At 34.8% G+C, this 18238-nt stretch overlaps 1 protein-coding gene across 1 annotated transcript; it reads left to right on the top strand.

The window, feature by feature from the left end:
• Positions 1–11360: 11360 nt before the first annotated feature.
• On the top strand, positions 11361–13845 carry K441DRAFT_240166 (uncharacterized protein). The gene has a single exon (XM_067640709.1). The coding sequence runs from the start codon at positions 11516–11518 to the stop codon at positions 13520–13522; it is 2007 nt and encodes a 668-aa protein (XP_067499907.1). The 5' UTR covers positions 11361–11515; the 3' UTR covers positions 13523–13845.
• Positions 13846–18238: the final 4393 nt, after the last annotated feature.

Genomic DNA, 18238 nt, shown 5'->3' with positions numbered 1-18238 from the left:
TATTATTAAGTTAACTAAAGCGTATAGGAAATCTTAACGCGGACTAAGCTCGCGATAATTATAGTCTAACTTCGTAATACGGCCTAACTTATTATATAATATATGGCTATATCTACGTTATAGAATTCTCTAAAAAAATATTATATTATACCACCTTTAAGCGTTATAGACGTAGATACGCCTTTAACGCCTCCGCTAACCGATAATAAAGCCTTTACTAAAGCTTACTAAGTTATTGCACTTTTTAAATATATTAAAGCTGGAAGACACTTTAAGCATTACCTATGGATACTCTTCCAGCTTATATAAGATAAGTCGCTATTAGTTATATAAAGGATAAGATATAGTATATAGGCTTAAGGGATAATAGAGCGGCTAGCTAACGATGGAAATTAGATAGATATAACTATAACGGAAGAAATTATTAACTTACTGTTCGGATACCAACTGGTATATATAAAATATTTATCGCTGGTGTTAAGGATATAATTTATAGCTAGCTAAAACTAATTCGTGATGGGTTAAATAGGCAGCTCTATTTATATAGAGGGTACGCCTAGGGTATATAGGCATCGCCGTGCCAGAAAGAGGCGTCCGACTTATATTTCAACTTTACGTTAGGTAGAGCGTTATTAACTAAAAAATAAATCTTAGTAAAACGGGCTAGGATATATTAGACTAAAAGTATAAGCTCACAGAACTTTTATTTAGAAAAGATAATAGGACATAGAGAGTACTAATATGTTATATCTATCTCCTGCTTAACTCCTAGTTATAATGCTAGTATAGCAGCGAACTTTATATACTAAAATACTCGTCTATTAAGTTTCTTTATTAATTTAATATTAGGTTATATGGATAATACGGAAGTCTATATTATGGCCTAATCTATATAATAAAGAGTTTCTAACTCTAGTTTAAAGTATCTAGCTTATATACGCCTATGCACTTACCTATACTATAAAGGCATTCTTTCTACTAAATTATATTTTTATATTTATTGTTAAGCTAAAGCTTTAGGCTAAGACTAAACGGGACCTTTATTGGCTTATACGTAAATAAAGTTAATAGGCTACTTTTGCGTCGGATTGGCTTACTATTATAAATAACTATATCCTGTGTAATAATGCCAAATTCTAAAGGGTCTACCTTAATAACCTTAAATTTAACTTGCTTTATGCCGTTATAAGCTATAAAGTTATTACCTTAGTATACTGGCTGGTAGGCCCCCTAAAAGTAGGGAATAAGAAAGTTATTAAATAGTAAATTAGTAATACTGCTCTAAATAGGACAAATAGTAATACACTTAGCCTAAATATAGTTAGCATTATTATTAAATCGATAGAAATACCTACCGGTTTAATATCCAGACATAGATATATCTAAATGCTATTACTACTTATAACCCAAAGATTATTACAAATAATATAATCTACTTAAGCAATACCGTCTTTTAGCTTATTATTCTTTAATATAATTAAGATTATACTTTTTCCTATTTAACCTTTAACTAATATAATATTTCTATAAGAAAACTTAGAGGTGTTTATAGTATTATTTAAAAGGGCGATAATAGAGCTGTTAGTGCTGATAGTTTTAGCAATACTGTTATTAATTAACTTAGTAATATTTAAAGCTTTATAATAATGCTTGGACACTTATATTAAAGAATTTACTCTACTCTTTTTATAATTGGCAGCTGTTATCTTATCCTACGAGAATGTTAGATAAAAAGGATATATAAGTAGTTAAGCGTATATCGGGAGAATGTATTTTTTAATAACCTCTACGCTAAAGATCTTATTTATTCCACGTTTTAGTTATAGCCAAAGTTCTATAAAAATAATTTTTTAAAGGAAGAGACCGTTCTATATGCTGAAATTATATAGGAATCAATTTAGGTAAGGTTTTAACACCCTTATAGGAACCGTTTCTAGAGTTATATAGGCATACTTTATACACTAAAAATAGCGCGTCCTATCTTGGGGTCTAGATTAATAGTTTTCTTCTCCTTTTATATTTATTAATAAAACTAGTTATATATATCACGTCGGACGGCTTTAAAGAATTAAAAAGTCACTTTTCTAAACATTTTAATATCCTAGGATGTTAAAAGGCCTATAGGTTATATATATGTGCTAATATTTAAAGTAAACCCTAGCTTATTTAGCATTAACTAAACCTAAATAGTATTTCTGTTAGAAATTATATTAGGATTATATTGATAAGGATCTAGGCTATTTATATAGGGGAGAGGGACCCCCTATAAAACCCTAAACTAGGCCCTATTTAGCTTTTAATAGTTTTGTATTCTAGTAGCTAGGCTTAAATATATATTTCCTAGAATCTAATGATCTAAATATTATACTCCTATTATCTAAGAGATTTAAGGATTAACTAATTGAGACCCTAGTTTTATAGTTAATATTATTATAATATAGTAGCGGAGGTCCTTTAATCGGAATATAAGAGCTACTTAGTTCTAATTTATAGCCTAAATTAAAAAACTAATAAGAGACGCGAGTAAGATAGAGTTTTAGATAACTATAGTAGGACGGTTTTATAGGGCGTATAGGCCTTAATAGGCGTGTAATAGAGATAGAATTGTTTATGCTGTATATCCTTTTAATAGTAGATAAGAGGGCTGCTATAGGTAGATTTATATTATAAACTTTCTTAAATAATATTATTTTCTAAATATAGTAGAGCATAAGATCCTTTTCTAGGGCCTCTTTATTTTTAGTAATTAAGAGTTAGTAATTATATATATAAGTATAGGGTCTCCCTCTAACCTTTTAAAGGGATTTAAATTAAAAACTATGTTTTAAGTAATAAGGTAAGTTAAACCCTATAGTAGAGATATATATACTGATAAAAAAGTAGTAATAAGATTCTTAATAGTTAACGAAAAGTCTCTAACTATAAGTCTTTAGGTAGCGGCGGAGTTGCAGGTATTACAGTAGCTATTTTTATATTTATTATTATAGTAATTGCCCTCTATATATATTTATATAGGCGGAAGCGCCTAATATAGGTTAGAAATTTTAAAATCCGTCCTAGCCCGGCTATATTACAACCTTAGCTAAATAGAGTAGCAATATTAAAGTAACGAAGTAGCAAATTTAAGTTAATATTAGAGCCTATACTTAAGATTAGTAACTAGCTTATCTAAAAGGCCTATATTACTTTTATAATATTTAAAAAACCTAATATATTTACTATATATTATAATACTCTAAAGGCGGATATACTTAATATTAAGATAAAGAATTATATAACGTGTTCCACCACCGAGCGCATCACTTCAAAATACACCAAAAAGCCTAAATTTTAATCTTAAATATCTCAACAACAACTTAATAATATTTTCTAAAAATTTAAATATNAGCTCTTATATACCTATTCTANTNCCTATTATAATATTAGAGCGTGCAGTCTAGTGGTTGTTAAGATATATAGGGTTTAGGGCCTAAAAACAAAGACTTTTCGAAATATCTCAATAACTACTAGACTGCACGCTCTAATATTATAATAGGNANTAGAATAGGTATATAAGAGCTNATATTTAAATTTTTAGAAAATATTATTAAGTTGTTGTTGAGATATTTAAGATTAAAATTTAGGCTTTTTGGTGTATTTTGAAGTGATGCGCTCGGTGGTGGAACACGTTATTTATAAACTCGCTAAGGTTATAAAGTTTTACGTTTATTAAAGTTAAAGCCTTAAGTAAACCTTTAAATGGTTATAGAGCAGTTCTAAGACCTTAATAACCTATCGTGCACCCAGATATAGTTAACTCTTATAGCTACTTAGAACTAATATTTTCTAATATGCCTATAATAGCACTCCGATTACCCGGTTTAAATACTTTAATAAATAATAATAGAGTTTTAAGGTTTAATAAGTAATATATAAACCAAAAAGGACTATCTACCTACAGCTGTGAAAATCTACTAAGTATAACTGTAAGATTTAGGAGTTTTACGTGCTTAAGGATTAATAAGTATTTATTTAGATTGCGAAGGTCTTTAAACCTTATATTTTTTAGTTAGAGTTTAAGGGGTCTATTTTATAAAGCTTTTGCTATTATTAATAGTATAATCGCGAGTTTATATTCGTCTCTATATCTATAGTAGTAAGGAGTATTATAATATATAATTATAGTGAAATTCTTTATAACCCTTAAGCTTTTAATAAGGAGAGAGGTAAGAGGGCTTAATAATAGCCAACGTCCATGCTAGTCTAGTAAGGTTATATTAAGAGTGATTTCTTTAATATAATAATAGGGCTCGCGCTTTAGGAATTCTTTAAACTCTACTAAGCCTTTTAGCGATATATTAACTTTTACTTTATAATAATACTTCTGCTAAAAAGTATTTAGGCCTATAAAATAGAGTTGTTAAGAGCTATATATTATATTATGGATATCTTAAATAGGTAAGTAATTAAGGATATGCTTAAAGAGTTTTACTAGTAAGGAGAGTAGAGGTAAACACATTATTTATAATATAGTTAGAGGCTATATAGTTTAAGAGAGTCTAAATAGATAAAGATATAACGTGTTTAAGCTTAGTTGGTGTTTACGGGGCCTTTTAAAGAAGAAGATTGACTTAAAGTAGTAGAGGCTCTGTTTTTGAACTCTCTAAATACTATTTCTGGCTCTTAGGCTTATATAGCTAAAGGCATCCTTTTAAATTTAAAGGTTCTAAAACTGGTTCTAGATTACTCTTTACCGGCTTTTTAGGTCTCTTATTACTGACAAAGCGAAGTTTATAAGTAATATAGCCTAGGCGTATAGCTTAGCTATATTAATTGAAAATTATAGCGCCTAACATTTCCCCTTTTATTAAACGCCTAATTAGCCTAAAAGAACCGGTCCTTTAGCGAAGCTAAATAGGACTTATTTTATAGTCTAATATCTTTCCTTATATAGATAGGAGTTGCTATTTATATATATACCTATTTTTACCTTATTAAATCGCACTTAAGTAGTATAGACTTGGAGGTTTAGGTGCCACTAGACCTACTAATAAGCTAATTTTAAAAAAATTATATATTCTTTTGCATAACTAGCTTTAGTAGGAAATTCTACTCTTATACTACTTAACTTAGTATAGTAAGGCTAGCGGAAGGCCTATACGGATATAAATACTATAGTAGCGAGATAAATACTTGTACGTAATGAGTTTAAATTTTTAAGGGGGTAAAGTTAGCTATAAATAAAGCTAATAAAGTAACTAAAATCTAATTTACTAAAACATTAAAGAATTACGCTATCTATATTCTATACTAAGCTTTTCTCTCTAAAATAATAACTTTATAAAATCCTCTATAATGTCCCCCTAGGATAATAGTATAATAACTAGTCCTGCTATTGTTATAAGAGTTAGGTTATTAATATTATTAGGTTATTAAACTATTACTATTACAAAAGCCGCTCCGTTTATTTCTTATAGTATATATATAGTCCCCTTTCCTTTTACGGTTATATTTAGTGGTTTATAGATAGGTTTATTTAGCTAGTTAACCTATTTAATTAATAGTTGCTTACCGGCTTCAGCGACGAAAGGTATTTATATTAGGTCCTATATAAACTCTTACTTTACCAGCCTTCCGGTACTATTTAAATATTTAGCACTAGCTAGTTATATAACCGTTAGTGTTAGTAAAATAGATACTAGGACTTTAACTGGGTATAATTTAGAGACTGTAAATAAAAGAGTAAGATTGTAAGCTTATATACCGCTAATTCTAGTATTAAATAGAGCTGGGTTAGGCACTTCACCCTAAATATAATAAAAGAAGGCGTTATATCGTAATTTAACTATAAGTATTAATAATACCGCACCTATAAGCAAAGGATTAGTAGCTGCTATATATTAGGAAAGTCCAATAGTGGCGCTAATACTTATAGATGTTATAAGATTAGTAAGTGTAAAGAATTTAGGAGTTAAGTTTATAGGGAATAAATAATTGCAAGGAGGAATTAATACTGCGTTATAGTTTGTAAGGAGGTTTATAAGGCTCTTAAGGTAGACCTCTTCTTACTATAAAGGTGTTAGTTAGTATATGGCGTATAGCATAGAGAGGGATACCTATAGCAGCGATTTTGCTAACAATTTCAACAGTGTTATTGGCGTATTTATTAGTGCCCTATCTTCTAATATTTATTAGGCTGTTATTAAAAAACGAAACCTCTAAATTTTTAAGAAATTGCGCTAACTGGAGCTCCGTAATTGTACTTATAGATATTATAGTCGGTATCTTACTATTTAGCGGACTACCTCCTACCATATCTATTGTCTCTAGATAAATTAATGTGGTAATAGTAAGGCTTTTTAGAGTAAGGGAGGATATATAAATAAGGGTATAAATATTATAAAGGAGTTATATAGCTGCGGTTAAAAACTAAGTAATAAAAGTAAAGTGTAATTTACAGCCCTAAATATATGGATTTATAAAATATATAGTAGAATATTTATTAGTATTTTTAATAAACCCTTACTAGTTTAAGAGGAAGGTTTTTATTTTAGGCCCTTAAACTAAGTAGAGGCTTAGTAAAAATTTCTTTTAGGTTCCTCTATATATAGATAGTTTTACTCTCTTATTACCTAATGAGATTATATTATGCCGAGGCCTTATTAAAATTTTGTTATAGTTTATAAGTTGCTAAAAAGCCTCTAAGTAGGATTAGGATATAAATTGTCTTTTTAGAATATATTAGTAAATAGAACTATAAATGCTTTAGAGTAAGAAATCTACCTTTATAGCTATTTTAGTTATAAAGAAACCCTTATTGGGCTAAATTAAGCCTAAATAGGATAAAAAGAGTCTTAAATTAGCTCCTTTTAGAGCTAACTATACTAGGATTAGCTTTTAGTTAGTAATTAGTATTTAAGTATAGAACTCTTTTCCAATTATATACTTTTAAGAATTTTAATCTCTTAACCTCTTACTAGAAACTTCTGCAGCCTTTTTAAGTAATCTTATTGTCTAAAGACATTTAATCTCCATTTATTATGCTAAAGGAAAGGTACTTAGAAAAAATTGTAGAATAACTCTATTGGTTAAATACCTAAGGAAGTACTTATAAACCGCCTAAGAACTATACCGTGCTTAAGAAAGATCTACTATTAAGCCTAACTAGCTAATATAGTGGAGTTGTTATAACTAGTAAATATAGTAGCTAAAAATACGATAACTAATAGGTAAAGTTTGGCATATTAATTGTTTTCTTTACTATCGCTATCTACTATGCAGTATTTAGGCTTCTGGTATTATTTAAACTAGAATTTAAAAATATAGGTATTGCAACGTTAAACGTAAGTAAATAGATTTATTTAATACTATCTTTAGTGCTCTTAAACTTATACCTAGTTATAGGTAAATTTAATTGTCTAAATAAGGTTCTGTAATATAGTAGACACGGTTGCTTATAACCAATTGGGTTTACCACGTAAGCTAAGCGAGCTTAGGAGATCCACCAACTTCCACCTGTAGAAGTAGAAAGAAGGAAAAAGAAATTAATTAAAACTAAAAACCCCCCCCCCCACCATGACCTAAATACTGATTAGTGCCGCACAGATTAGCAAAGGAATAACGAAGAGAGGCACTGTCTGGTTCTCTAGACCTCTTATCAAAGGCTAAGAATTAAGGTATTGCTTGCTAAGCCTAAAGGCCAGTTTATAAGGTTACTCGCGCTTCTAACCTGCGTCCATTACGCCTTTAGAATAATTAGTTTGTGGGTTTCCATGCTTCTAGTCTAACTATTAAATCTAATTAACTACGGAACCAAAAGATGGCTACCTCCGCGATGGCTACCTCCGTAATAAATACTACAAAATAGAAGACCGGAATTGACGCGACTGTAACCAATATTAAGGAAGTCGAAGTATTCGTTGATTGGCGATTATTAATATATAAGAAGAAGGGATGGAAGGGATTTAACTTATGGGAGAGCTTTATTGACGATTTTAAGTTGTTTATAAAGGATATACTTAATAACCTTGGTAAGGATCGATTAAGGGAGATTAGGGATTACCTCCGTGAAAATAGGGTATATATATGAAAGGAGGCAAGGAAGTTAATTATAGACGGTCTTTTAGGAGTTATTTACGAACCAACTCCCTTAAAATGGCCTACTGACGACCCTACTAACGGCCCTACCAACGGCCCTACTGATGACCCTACTAATGACCCTACTAATGGCCCTACCGACGACCCTACCGACGACTCTACCCTAGCTCTACTATTACTACTAACTGCGACCCAAGCTATAGACCAGCTCGCCGTATAAGGAAGCTTCGGAAGAGAGATTACTAACTTAGCTAAGCTCTACACGGACGAAGTTAAATACTCCAGCAAATAAGATAACTTTGATTTTAAGTTTAAGATCTTCTAAAACTACTGCCTTTAAGCTGGCGTCCCTAAGCAAGCGTATATTATTGCTATTCCTACTATACTCCGCGGCCTTGCTCTTAAATACTACTTTATTTACCTTAAAGACCTTAACCTTCTTAAGAATGTATGCATAGGCCTAAAATTATACTTTAAGGGCGACGAATATAAACGCGATATTCTATTAAAGTAGAATGCGATTATACTTAAATAAGTTACTGCTTAAAAAGGACTTGATACAGGCCAAGCATTTTAGGTATTAATTAATAAGATGTGGTAGCTACAACGCGGGTTAGTAAAGGACCTTTAGAATAACACAACATTCTATAATAAGCTTCTTACTGCGTGCTAAGATGTATTAGCTTATAAACCAGCCTGTTTCCAACCCGCTACTACCCTTACCGGCCTTATTAGTGATATTAAATCCTTAATCGCGATATACGGTAAATAAGAACCAGAGATTAAATTATTCTATACCGACTAATAATATTACCCCCCTAACCGTTAATACCGCAATAAGGGCAAAAAGTGCTTTGTATGCAGTAAATCTGGATATTAGTCTACGAACCATATAAAGGACGAAAGGGACCGAAAAATACGTTAATATATCTCCGATTTTGAGGGCAGTAACGGCGATACTAACGACGACGACGATAACCAAGGGGATACCTTTATAGCAAGGTTTGGAGCTTCTAACTTCTACCTTAACATAGAACCCTGTCCTAGTTATCACGGCGACCCTAAGGCGGAGGTGTTTTGGACCAAATTTGAAAAGGGAGAGGGATAGAGACTACGGACTTATTTACTAGTACCCCTTTCTCTTATTTCCTAGTTGTTGCTAGTGTCTGAATAAGGTTCTGTAATATAGTAGACACGGTTACTTATAACCAATTGGGTTTACTACGTGAGCTAAGCGAGCTTAGGAGATCCACCAACTTCCACCTGTAGAAGTAGAAAGAAGGAAAAAGAAATCGATTGAAACTAAAAACCCCCCCCCCTACCGTGACCCGAACATTAATAAACTTTACTCTATTAATGGGGTTGTCCTATAAGCTGCAGGCTATAAGCGATATTCTTTAGCCTATTCCTAGCTAGGTTTAAAGTCTTATAGGTAATAGTACTACCTTAGTAGAGAGCGCAGTTAGGGGTCCTGCTATAGCTACTCTAAGCGCTAAGAATGTAGCCGCTTTAGTAATTAAGAGCGGTGTAAATATAGCTACGTTAGTAATTAAGAGCGGTATAAATATAGCTGCGTTAGCAATTAAAAGTGGTGTAAATGCTATTACTATAGCAGCTTAGAATATAGCAAATAACTTTATTAATAAAAACATCCCTAGGAATCTATTGGTAGGAATAAAAAAGCTTTATTTTAAGTATGCTAATAGTATACGGGACTACTATATATTACCTTTAAATATTTCCGATATTGTATTAAAAGTCATTTTAGACTTACTAGGCGACAAAATCTAAACCCTTTAAAATCTAAACGACTCTTTAGTAAACGCTACCCTAGGAAATGCCTAATACTTATTAATTATAGGACTTATGTTTATATTTATTACCACGGTAGCTTTCTATTATTTAACTAGTTGTTTTTAAAATCTTAGTATCTTAGTAAGACTGATAATTGGTTTACTATTTGGTTTAGTATATTTTATTTCCTTTTTAGTATCTACTATTATTTTATTTATTCTTTAGTTAAAGTTCCGGGCAATAATTAAGAAAGATTTGCCTTTGATTTTTAAAGTAGAGGTAAGTAAAGTAAGTAGGTATTGTTTAGGAGCTCTCTACTGTGCTTTTATAATATTGTTAACTAGTGCATTAATGGCATTTGTTTGAGGTTTGTGTAACGTCCGTCCCTAGGTTAAAAGACGCACCCTATTAAGAGACAAATTTGCGGTTTTAACCTCTAAAGTCTCTTACTCGGGAGTTAATAAAGTTATAACGTCTGTCCCTGCGTAGCGAGACGTACCCTATAACGAGATAAATTATAAGTACTTTGAATTTAAGCGACTTTAAATCTGTGAATATATTAAAATTTCAAAATTTCAAAATTTTAGTTATGTTATATGCCTCTTCCGAACACTCCTGACTTATTAAGTCCGAAAATTTAAATCGCGTTGTCGCTGCCCATCTGATTTATAAAGAGCCTTTTATTATACTATAATAGGACCCCTTAACTTATAACACCACTAATAAGCTCTTTTCGCCTCTTAAACTTATAGAACGACTAGATATAGATCTCTAAGTATAATCACGATGCTGAAAAGTTATTCTTAGTGTTGTGGCGGCTAGAGTACGCTATGTTATACGCCATCGCTATATAGGCTGATACCTCCTCCAATTAAGCGATTAAAGATCCTGGTCAGCGGCGGTGTGGTTATAGTAATCTCGGTAACATTGTAATAAAATCTGTGGCTGCGCGTGGCGGATCTGCCGGGAAATCCCGCGTCCCGACATCCTCCGAAGCAGTCCCTCTTTTAGCGACCTTGGATGCCCGTCCCGTCCCCGTAAACACCAGCTGCAACATCTTGCCGCTCTTCAACTTTGTAGAAGCCGGCATCTTAACAACAACGGATGACTTGTCCTAGAATTAGTCTGTAGTGTTTAAGGTTTCTAAATAAATGAAGCGTCCTTCGCGTTCTGTCTGCCTTCGCCACGCAAGTGGCTGGCCAGGTTACGCCACGATACAGCCTCGTGGGCGCCTACGACCACGCCTGCATATGCTTCTCACGCTCAGTTCTTCAATGTCTCGACCTTCAAGTCGCAGTGCTGCGCTAATTTACCGAAGTAGTGATACCCTGTGACGAGACAGACCATCGGTACTTTGAATTCAAATAATATTTGAAGTTTTGTATCCATTGAAAATTCCTGTATTTCTGTGTCGGCAAGTCGATAGAGTGGTGGCTGTGTTACGCAGCGCTGCACAGCCCATATCAAAGTAGCGCCTAGAAGTGACTGCGGTCGGATTAGTCGTAATTTAAGCAAAGTCGCACAACTTGGAATTCTGCTAAAACATGGACATGTACCCTAAATAAGGCCGAATGCAAATTGTATCATTGAAACGAAGTCTACCCCCGTGTCCGCTTACAGCCAGCACGATTGAGATCTGTTTTAAATGTGCCTTTTAATGCATCAACCTTCGCTGCTCTTGTTCCTGTACTTAGCAACTCTTATTTCTCAAGTTGTAGCTGCTATCAAGCAGACAGACTTCGATCAATGTCTTGTCAAGCTCACTCAGCTGGCTCCAGTCGATTGCGCCAACCCAAACTTTATATGTGTCCCAAACCAGAATATATCAAGGCCGATACTATCCAGACAAGGCTGCGACTCCATCTGCGGAGACAGCATTGACTTTGATGCTTGGAGTGATATTCTGGATCGGTATTTTCTGTGGATCCTACCGGTTATTGTTCTGGCCGCACATTTTCAGTTTGCATGTTTGGGGAAGAAAAACACCTTCGCTGTGTCTGTCGCGATCTTTGGGAATCCAATTGGAAGCCTACATGCTTTGCTCACCAGACATGAAGTATTTCGCAGATGTTATCACCAAGCATTTAAGGCTGTGGTTTCCAGTTGGAGAGAGATTGAACCACAAGGGTTCAACCTGGCATTGGCTGAAGAGATTGCGAGAGATATAGCAGCCGTGGTTGCCTCTTGCGATGAAGTTGGATGGAATCATCCGCCTATCATTCAGAGACTAATAGCTCGAGCTAGCCGTACAGCAACTCTTCCTCAGCAGCAAGCAGGACTTATTCTTGGAAGGACAACGCCTTTACCTGTCGTTAGGACCAAATTGATTGCCCGAAAACCAGTCGCAAACCGTAACTTCAAACCTTTGACAACCACCGCCATCGAAGATTCTTGCAGCCCAGGATCAGTATCTGCCTCCGTTGAGGCTCAAGAGATTGATATTGGAAACCAAGGCAGGAGAAAGGAGCCTCTAATGACCACAAGCTTGTCTCAGGACACGACAGCTTCAGCATCAGCTGCTGTCCGCGAACGCTTCCTAGATCCACACGAGATTATATACTTGGCCCAAGCAAGACACGATCTTGTTGCCCATCGCAACAACACTCAACTCGGAACTTGGTTCGCGATAGCCGGCCTTCTTGGGTCTCTCATCGGATCCTTCATCAGACAGTACGAAAACAGCAGCAAGCCGTGGTCATCTCGCACTATCCCCATGGTGATTCTGAGTTTCCATCTCGTTGCTCTGGTCCAAATGAGTGGTAGCATTGGAGCCTTCAAATCTCCTCTAGGCCCGCTGATCGTACTGAAGAATTTGCAACGGAAGCTCGAGTTGAGAGATCGAGCTGTGAGCAGACAGACAGAAGACAGTCTCTTCTTCACGATTAGCACTGACCATAAAGAGATATGGAAGCGAATGTCTGGTGCCGGAAGTGAAGAGGAGCTTATCGCTGTCAGAATACCTCCCATACTCGATCTTACGGACGAGTGGCACAAGGAAGCAGGCTATCTAGGCATGAACCCAACCTGGAGACCTCATAAACGTATCACGCCCTACGACAGCCGCGACAGCCGCGACTTCCAAGCCCTGACTCTTCTGGCAATTGCTCTCAGCTTCGTCTCCGTCTCCTATCTGGCAGCCCTCTTTAATTCTTTCTTTGCAATCGGCCACTACGGATTTGGATGTCGCTCCTTAATGTGGAGCATCATCTACGCCCTTTGGATCTTGAGTCTTTTCCTTGACTATGTCTTCAGTCTGACGCACACCACAGCCGGCTCCTACGCCAGTCTCTGGCATCGCACAATTCGCAAAGACATCGTAATCTCTTTCTGTATTCTCATCATCATCATCATTACACACATTGGTATGACGAGCACGTGCAAGTGCAAAGGTTCGGGTACGGCATTTTATAGGAAGGAGAATCAGGTTATTGATCTGTGGAATTTAGTCGGCTTTCAGGATAAGATGAGGTGGGTTGAGCTCAGCGTTACTGCTGGGGGAGGACTGGCTCTTATGGCTATGCTGCTTGGGGGAGTTTGGTTCCACACAAGGGATAGCAGGAGGTTGCTTTGTCCGGGGGATGAGGAGCTGAAAGGTATGCAATTGAGACTGCAAGATCTTAAGTGTAAGCCTACGAGACGAGAGTTGACCTGATGGCCACATCTCTTCTGGCTGGACGTCAAGTGAAATCTGGTGTCTGGAGCAACGATAAACACGAAGTTTGCCTCTTTAAGTTGCGATATTAAGATTGAGGAAACAAAGGTCGCAAATATAAAACATCTCACTGCCTTATTGCACTATTTTATTGCCTCGTTAAGTTTCACTCAATATGGTCCTATGTTCGCCCGTCTGATCTGCTGGATATCTGTCTCGTGTGCCCCGGGTGTGACTTATTACCTTGCAGCAATTACTTGCGACTAAATGTCTGAAGTCGGTTACTCGTAATGGATAATAGATGATGATGAAACCCTTACTTAATTGATAACTTAGCTTTGTAGCTGATGCAGTCTGCAAATTCATGCAAGATCGGTCCCTAACAAAAGCCTGCCCTCGAGACGCCAAGCGTTTATGCTTACATAATGCAATTTTTGTGGCACTAGACGGCTGGTGGGCCGCTCACAAACAATTTTAGATTTCTGTGAAAATGTTTTGGGGTGCTACTATTGTATCGAATGTCATGCTGTATTCTCAGGTGCCTGCTCTTGACGACCAAGCTTATTATACCACGGTTCCAGTACTGTTTTAAAGTGCGACGTTGCCAATTTTTAAAATTGCTCCCGGACACCCTCTTTGCAAGCCAAGAATTTGTCTGGGTGACAAAATTTGATGTGAAAGTTCCGCAACTCCTTCCTCAGCTGCGCATGGGAGAAGTCGGATGCCTTGAGTAGTAACTCCATTTTATGGCGACGTGGGGTTGTCGTTATGAAAGCATTGCATCGTTAGCACCATGCTAAGGATGGTGTAGCAAATACTTAACAAGGATATCCTCCTCCTACGGAATGAGGTAGTGTTGGCTCTAGCTTTCTCATCCATCGAGCGTCGTCTATGAGCACGATAATAGAGTGTAGAGTGTAGAACGTTGCCATGATCTGCAAGAGCACGATATAACAGGAGGCACGCTTCGCGCTAATATTTGACTGGCTGTGTCCATATTACCGTTATGATGGCGATATGGAAGGAGACGGAGAGAGCGCTCTCCTGGGCCTAGGCACTAGCCGCGTACCTGCCGATAGAAATGTTTTGAGAAACCTGCTCTTACGCCACACGCGTGACCATTCTATGCAACGCACGTAATTAGGCCTAAGAATTGTGGCTATGAAACATATAGCAAACCCGGGCGTGAATATAGTATATTGTGACTCGGTTAATGCGTATGACTAAGCACTAAAACATGTGGCCCTTTTATTCGCACCGGCGTAACTCCTAGACTGCATTGTTTTCCTCTCTAGGTGTCTTTAAATTTTAGAGCTATATTACTTTATTATAGAACCTTTCCCTAAGTACTCCGAATTTTGAAAATACTTTAATAGTCGCGATTAAATAAGGGGGAATAGCCGAAGCGGTGATTAGTAGCGTAATTAAAACGATTAATAGCATGATTAACTATGGTCTTTTCTTTATTGCTAAGTAGTCTCCTTAGAGAAAGGCAGTTAAAGAAAGTAATATATAAATAACAACTTTGTAGACTTACCAAGAAAGATTTTATAATTTTAAAACTATAGATTTGTCTCGTAATAGGGTGTGTCTTAGGACGTAGGGATAGACGTTACTTAATGTCTTCTTATTCTTCGGCTATTTCTTTATATAGAAACCACTCTACAGCAAGAACATAACTATAGTTGGTTATGCTATTAATCGTCCTATTAGTGGCGTTAAGAGCTACTTTAGCTATCCCCCCCTGCTCTATTATAACTATAGGCCTAAGTGTGAATTTTAAAATCATAGATTAATAGCTCTATTAAAAAAATATATAATTTAAAAGTTTTAAGACACTCTGCTTTTATAAATATATATTTAGGGAATTTCGCTAGGCAGAGGAGGGGTATCTACTAAGGCGTGATGATTTAGTATATATTGATGTGCATTAGTATACTATTACGGACGCTTTAAGCACGATGTTACGACTACTTGGGGAAGAGTTGGAAGAAGCTAGTTAGTTAATATAAGTATGGTCCAGGATGGAGCCGATAAAGCTATGTGACGAGGAATAGTAGCTAAGGTTATATAATATAATCCGTTATAGAGAAGATAAAGTACACGTTTATTATATATAAGAAGGATTTTATAGGAGTATGGTTGTGTATTTAAGGACCCTTAATCCCTACCTAGATAGTTCCTTCCTTATAGTAATTCTCAGAATATAATTAGAGTTAATCTGTTAGGCAACTACTCCACTAGTTATTATTATATTGTTAACTTTAGTTTATATTACCTATATACCTAGCCTAATAACAAGCCTACTATAGTTCCTGCTATAAGGTTTCGTTATATAATTACTACCTAGATATAGTATTAAATATAGGAAGTCGAATAATATGCCACTAAAAGCAGCTACTATAACGCTATTAACGGCGGCAACTATTTTAAGGTTAGGCGATACTAGTATAGCAGATACTAATTTATAACAACCTATAACGGTTAGATAACTATAAGAGATAGTTAACTAGTTAATAATAAATAATATAGCATTAGAAGAAAGGGTTAATGGGATTAGAGTAGTAAAAATTAAGTTACTATTAATTAAAAGGTACTTAGGAGAAAGGTTAAAGCTTAAGGGGTTTCTTACCTAAATGCACTTTAAAGTTATATAAGAAGGGGTAAAGTTACTAACACCTATAGATCGAATAGCCTATGCGGGACTATTCCTATTAGGAAGGGTACTTAAGTGGTTTAAGCTTTACCTTATAGAAATATAAGCAAATAAAATAACGACCACTAACTAAGAGGTACGATTTATATTCTTAAGCTAAGAAGGGTTTACGGAGCGACTTATATAAATATTTAGAGACCTAGAGGCAGTAACTACGGTAAAAAGAAAACTCTAAGATATTACGTAATAAACCTTAGTAATTAAGTATATGACGTAGTTCTAGACACTAGTAATATAAATTAAGTGGAATAATAAGGCGCTTATAGTATAGTATAAGTAAGGACTTAAGGCTAAAGTCTAGGACGTAATTATTTTAATAGAAGATACGGACGCCTTAAGAGAGTTAATAGATTAGGCGATTAAAATTAATAATTAGATCTACTAAAGAGAATAGGCTAAGAGAGGTTAGGATAGAGTTTTATAGTTATATAAGGCGTAAAGCACGTAACGACTAAAGCTAAATTAAAAACTATAGTGTAGCGTAAAGCTAATAAACCTAAGTGGTACTAAAGAAGCCTATAAGAGATGGAGTAAAAAACTATAAAAACCTAGAAGTTAAGGATCTAGTAATTATAGAACTAAGGAGNAGAGGCTAAACTAGGGATCTTAGTAGTAGAAGATATTTAGGCGGACTCTATAGTAAAGCTAGTAGTTTAAGGATAGAGCTTATATAAATTATAGGAAATAGGGTCACTTTATAAGGGATTATAAAGATGGTTAGAATTACTATATAATAAAGGGAACTAGACTAATAGTAGGAGACGTATATATATAGAGGGATAATAGCGTACTATAAGGAACAAAAGAGTGTTTAATTAGAAGTTTTGCGTTTTGTTATAACAATATATACTAAATTTATAAAGATGCTAAGTATAGCGCAAGCTATTGGCTATAAGAGCTAAAATCCTTAGAGTGTAAAGGAATTAACGAACTAGTTCGTAGATCGGATATTAAGGATAATGAATTTAACGTAGATAAAATATTCTATAACAATAAGGCAATAAAAGCAGCTTACTAGGAGTATGCGGACCTTAGAGATATTATATAAAAGGTAGAGAATAATTCTACTATAGAATAGGGAATATTAGTAGGGATTAAAACCCCACTAGATATAATGTCTATCGCTTTATAAGACGCAAGAGAAGTAGGGTAAAGAACTACTTCGGCACTTAATAAAGGCAAAAAGCTAAAGGCTTAAGATTCTTAAGACGAGATAAGAGAAGCTTAAGGACTTATAATAGATAGAAACCGATAGAGTAGAGTAGTAGCTTAGTTTAAGGATATACGAATGAGCTTGGGATAGAGTTTCCTATAGGTATAAGATTCTTAAGACGAGATAAGTAAGATTTAAGACTTTTAAGATAAGATAAGAATACTTAAGCCTAGTTAGACTAAGGTAGGAGTAAAGCTTAAGTTAGAAGTAAGCTTAGGATTAAAGAATCTAAAGGACTAAGAATTTGGAGTATAAATAAGGGCACCTATAGATAAGAGGTAAGGAGCTTCTTTATAGACTAGAGAATCTATAATATAGACAGTAGTTAAATTAGGAGATAAATATATAGACCTAAAAGACTTACTAAGAGAATATAGTATTTAGCCTAAAGATTAGAAAGTCGATATTAAGACTAAGAAGTAAGAAGACTTTAGAGATCTACTTGTAAGACGTAAAAAGAAAGAAACTATAGAGAAATTTAGAGTAAGGATTACCTTATAGCAAGAACAGAAACTAGATAAGAAATCTAGTATACTAGGTTGTATAAGGGATAGAGTATCTATATAAAGGATTACTAATAGGCCTAAGATAGGTATATTAAGAGCTAAGTGGCTTACTAAACTAGAATAAGCAGAGGATTTAGGGATTTTAACTAGGTTTAAGGAATGATATATAAAGGGCTGCCACGACGCAGTAATAAGAAGATACTTTCTTATAGATACGCCGTATATACTCTAGTAGCTGCACTAAAGGTGGTATAGACAAAGACATAATGATAAGTGGGAAG

Source organism: Cenococcum geophilum (genome assembly GCF_001692895.1).
Source record: "Cenococcum geophilum 1.58 unplaced genomic scaffold K441scaffold_47, whole genome shotgun sequence".
Taxonomy (NCBI): domain Eukaryota; kingdom Fungi; phylum Ascomycota; class Dothideomycetes; order Gloniales; family Gloniaceae; genus Cenococcum; species Cenococcum geophilum.
This window is presented reverse-complemented; position numbering and strand designations above follow the sequence as displayed.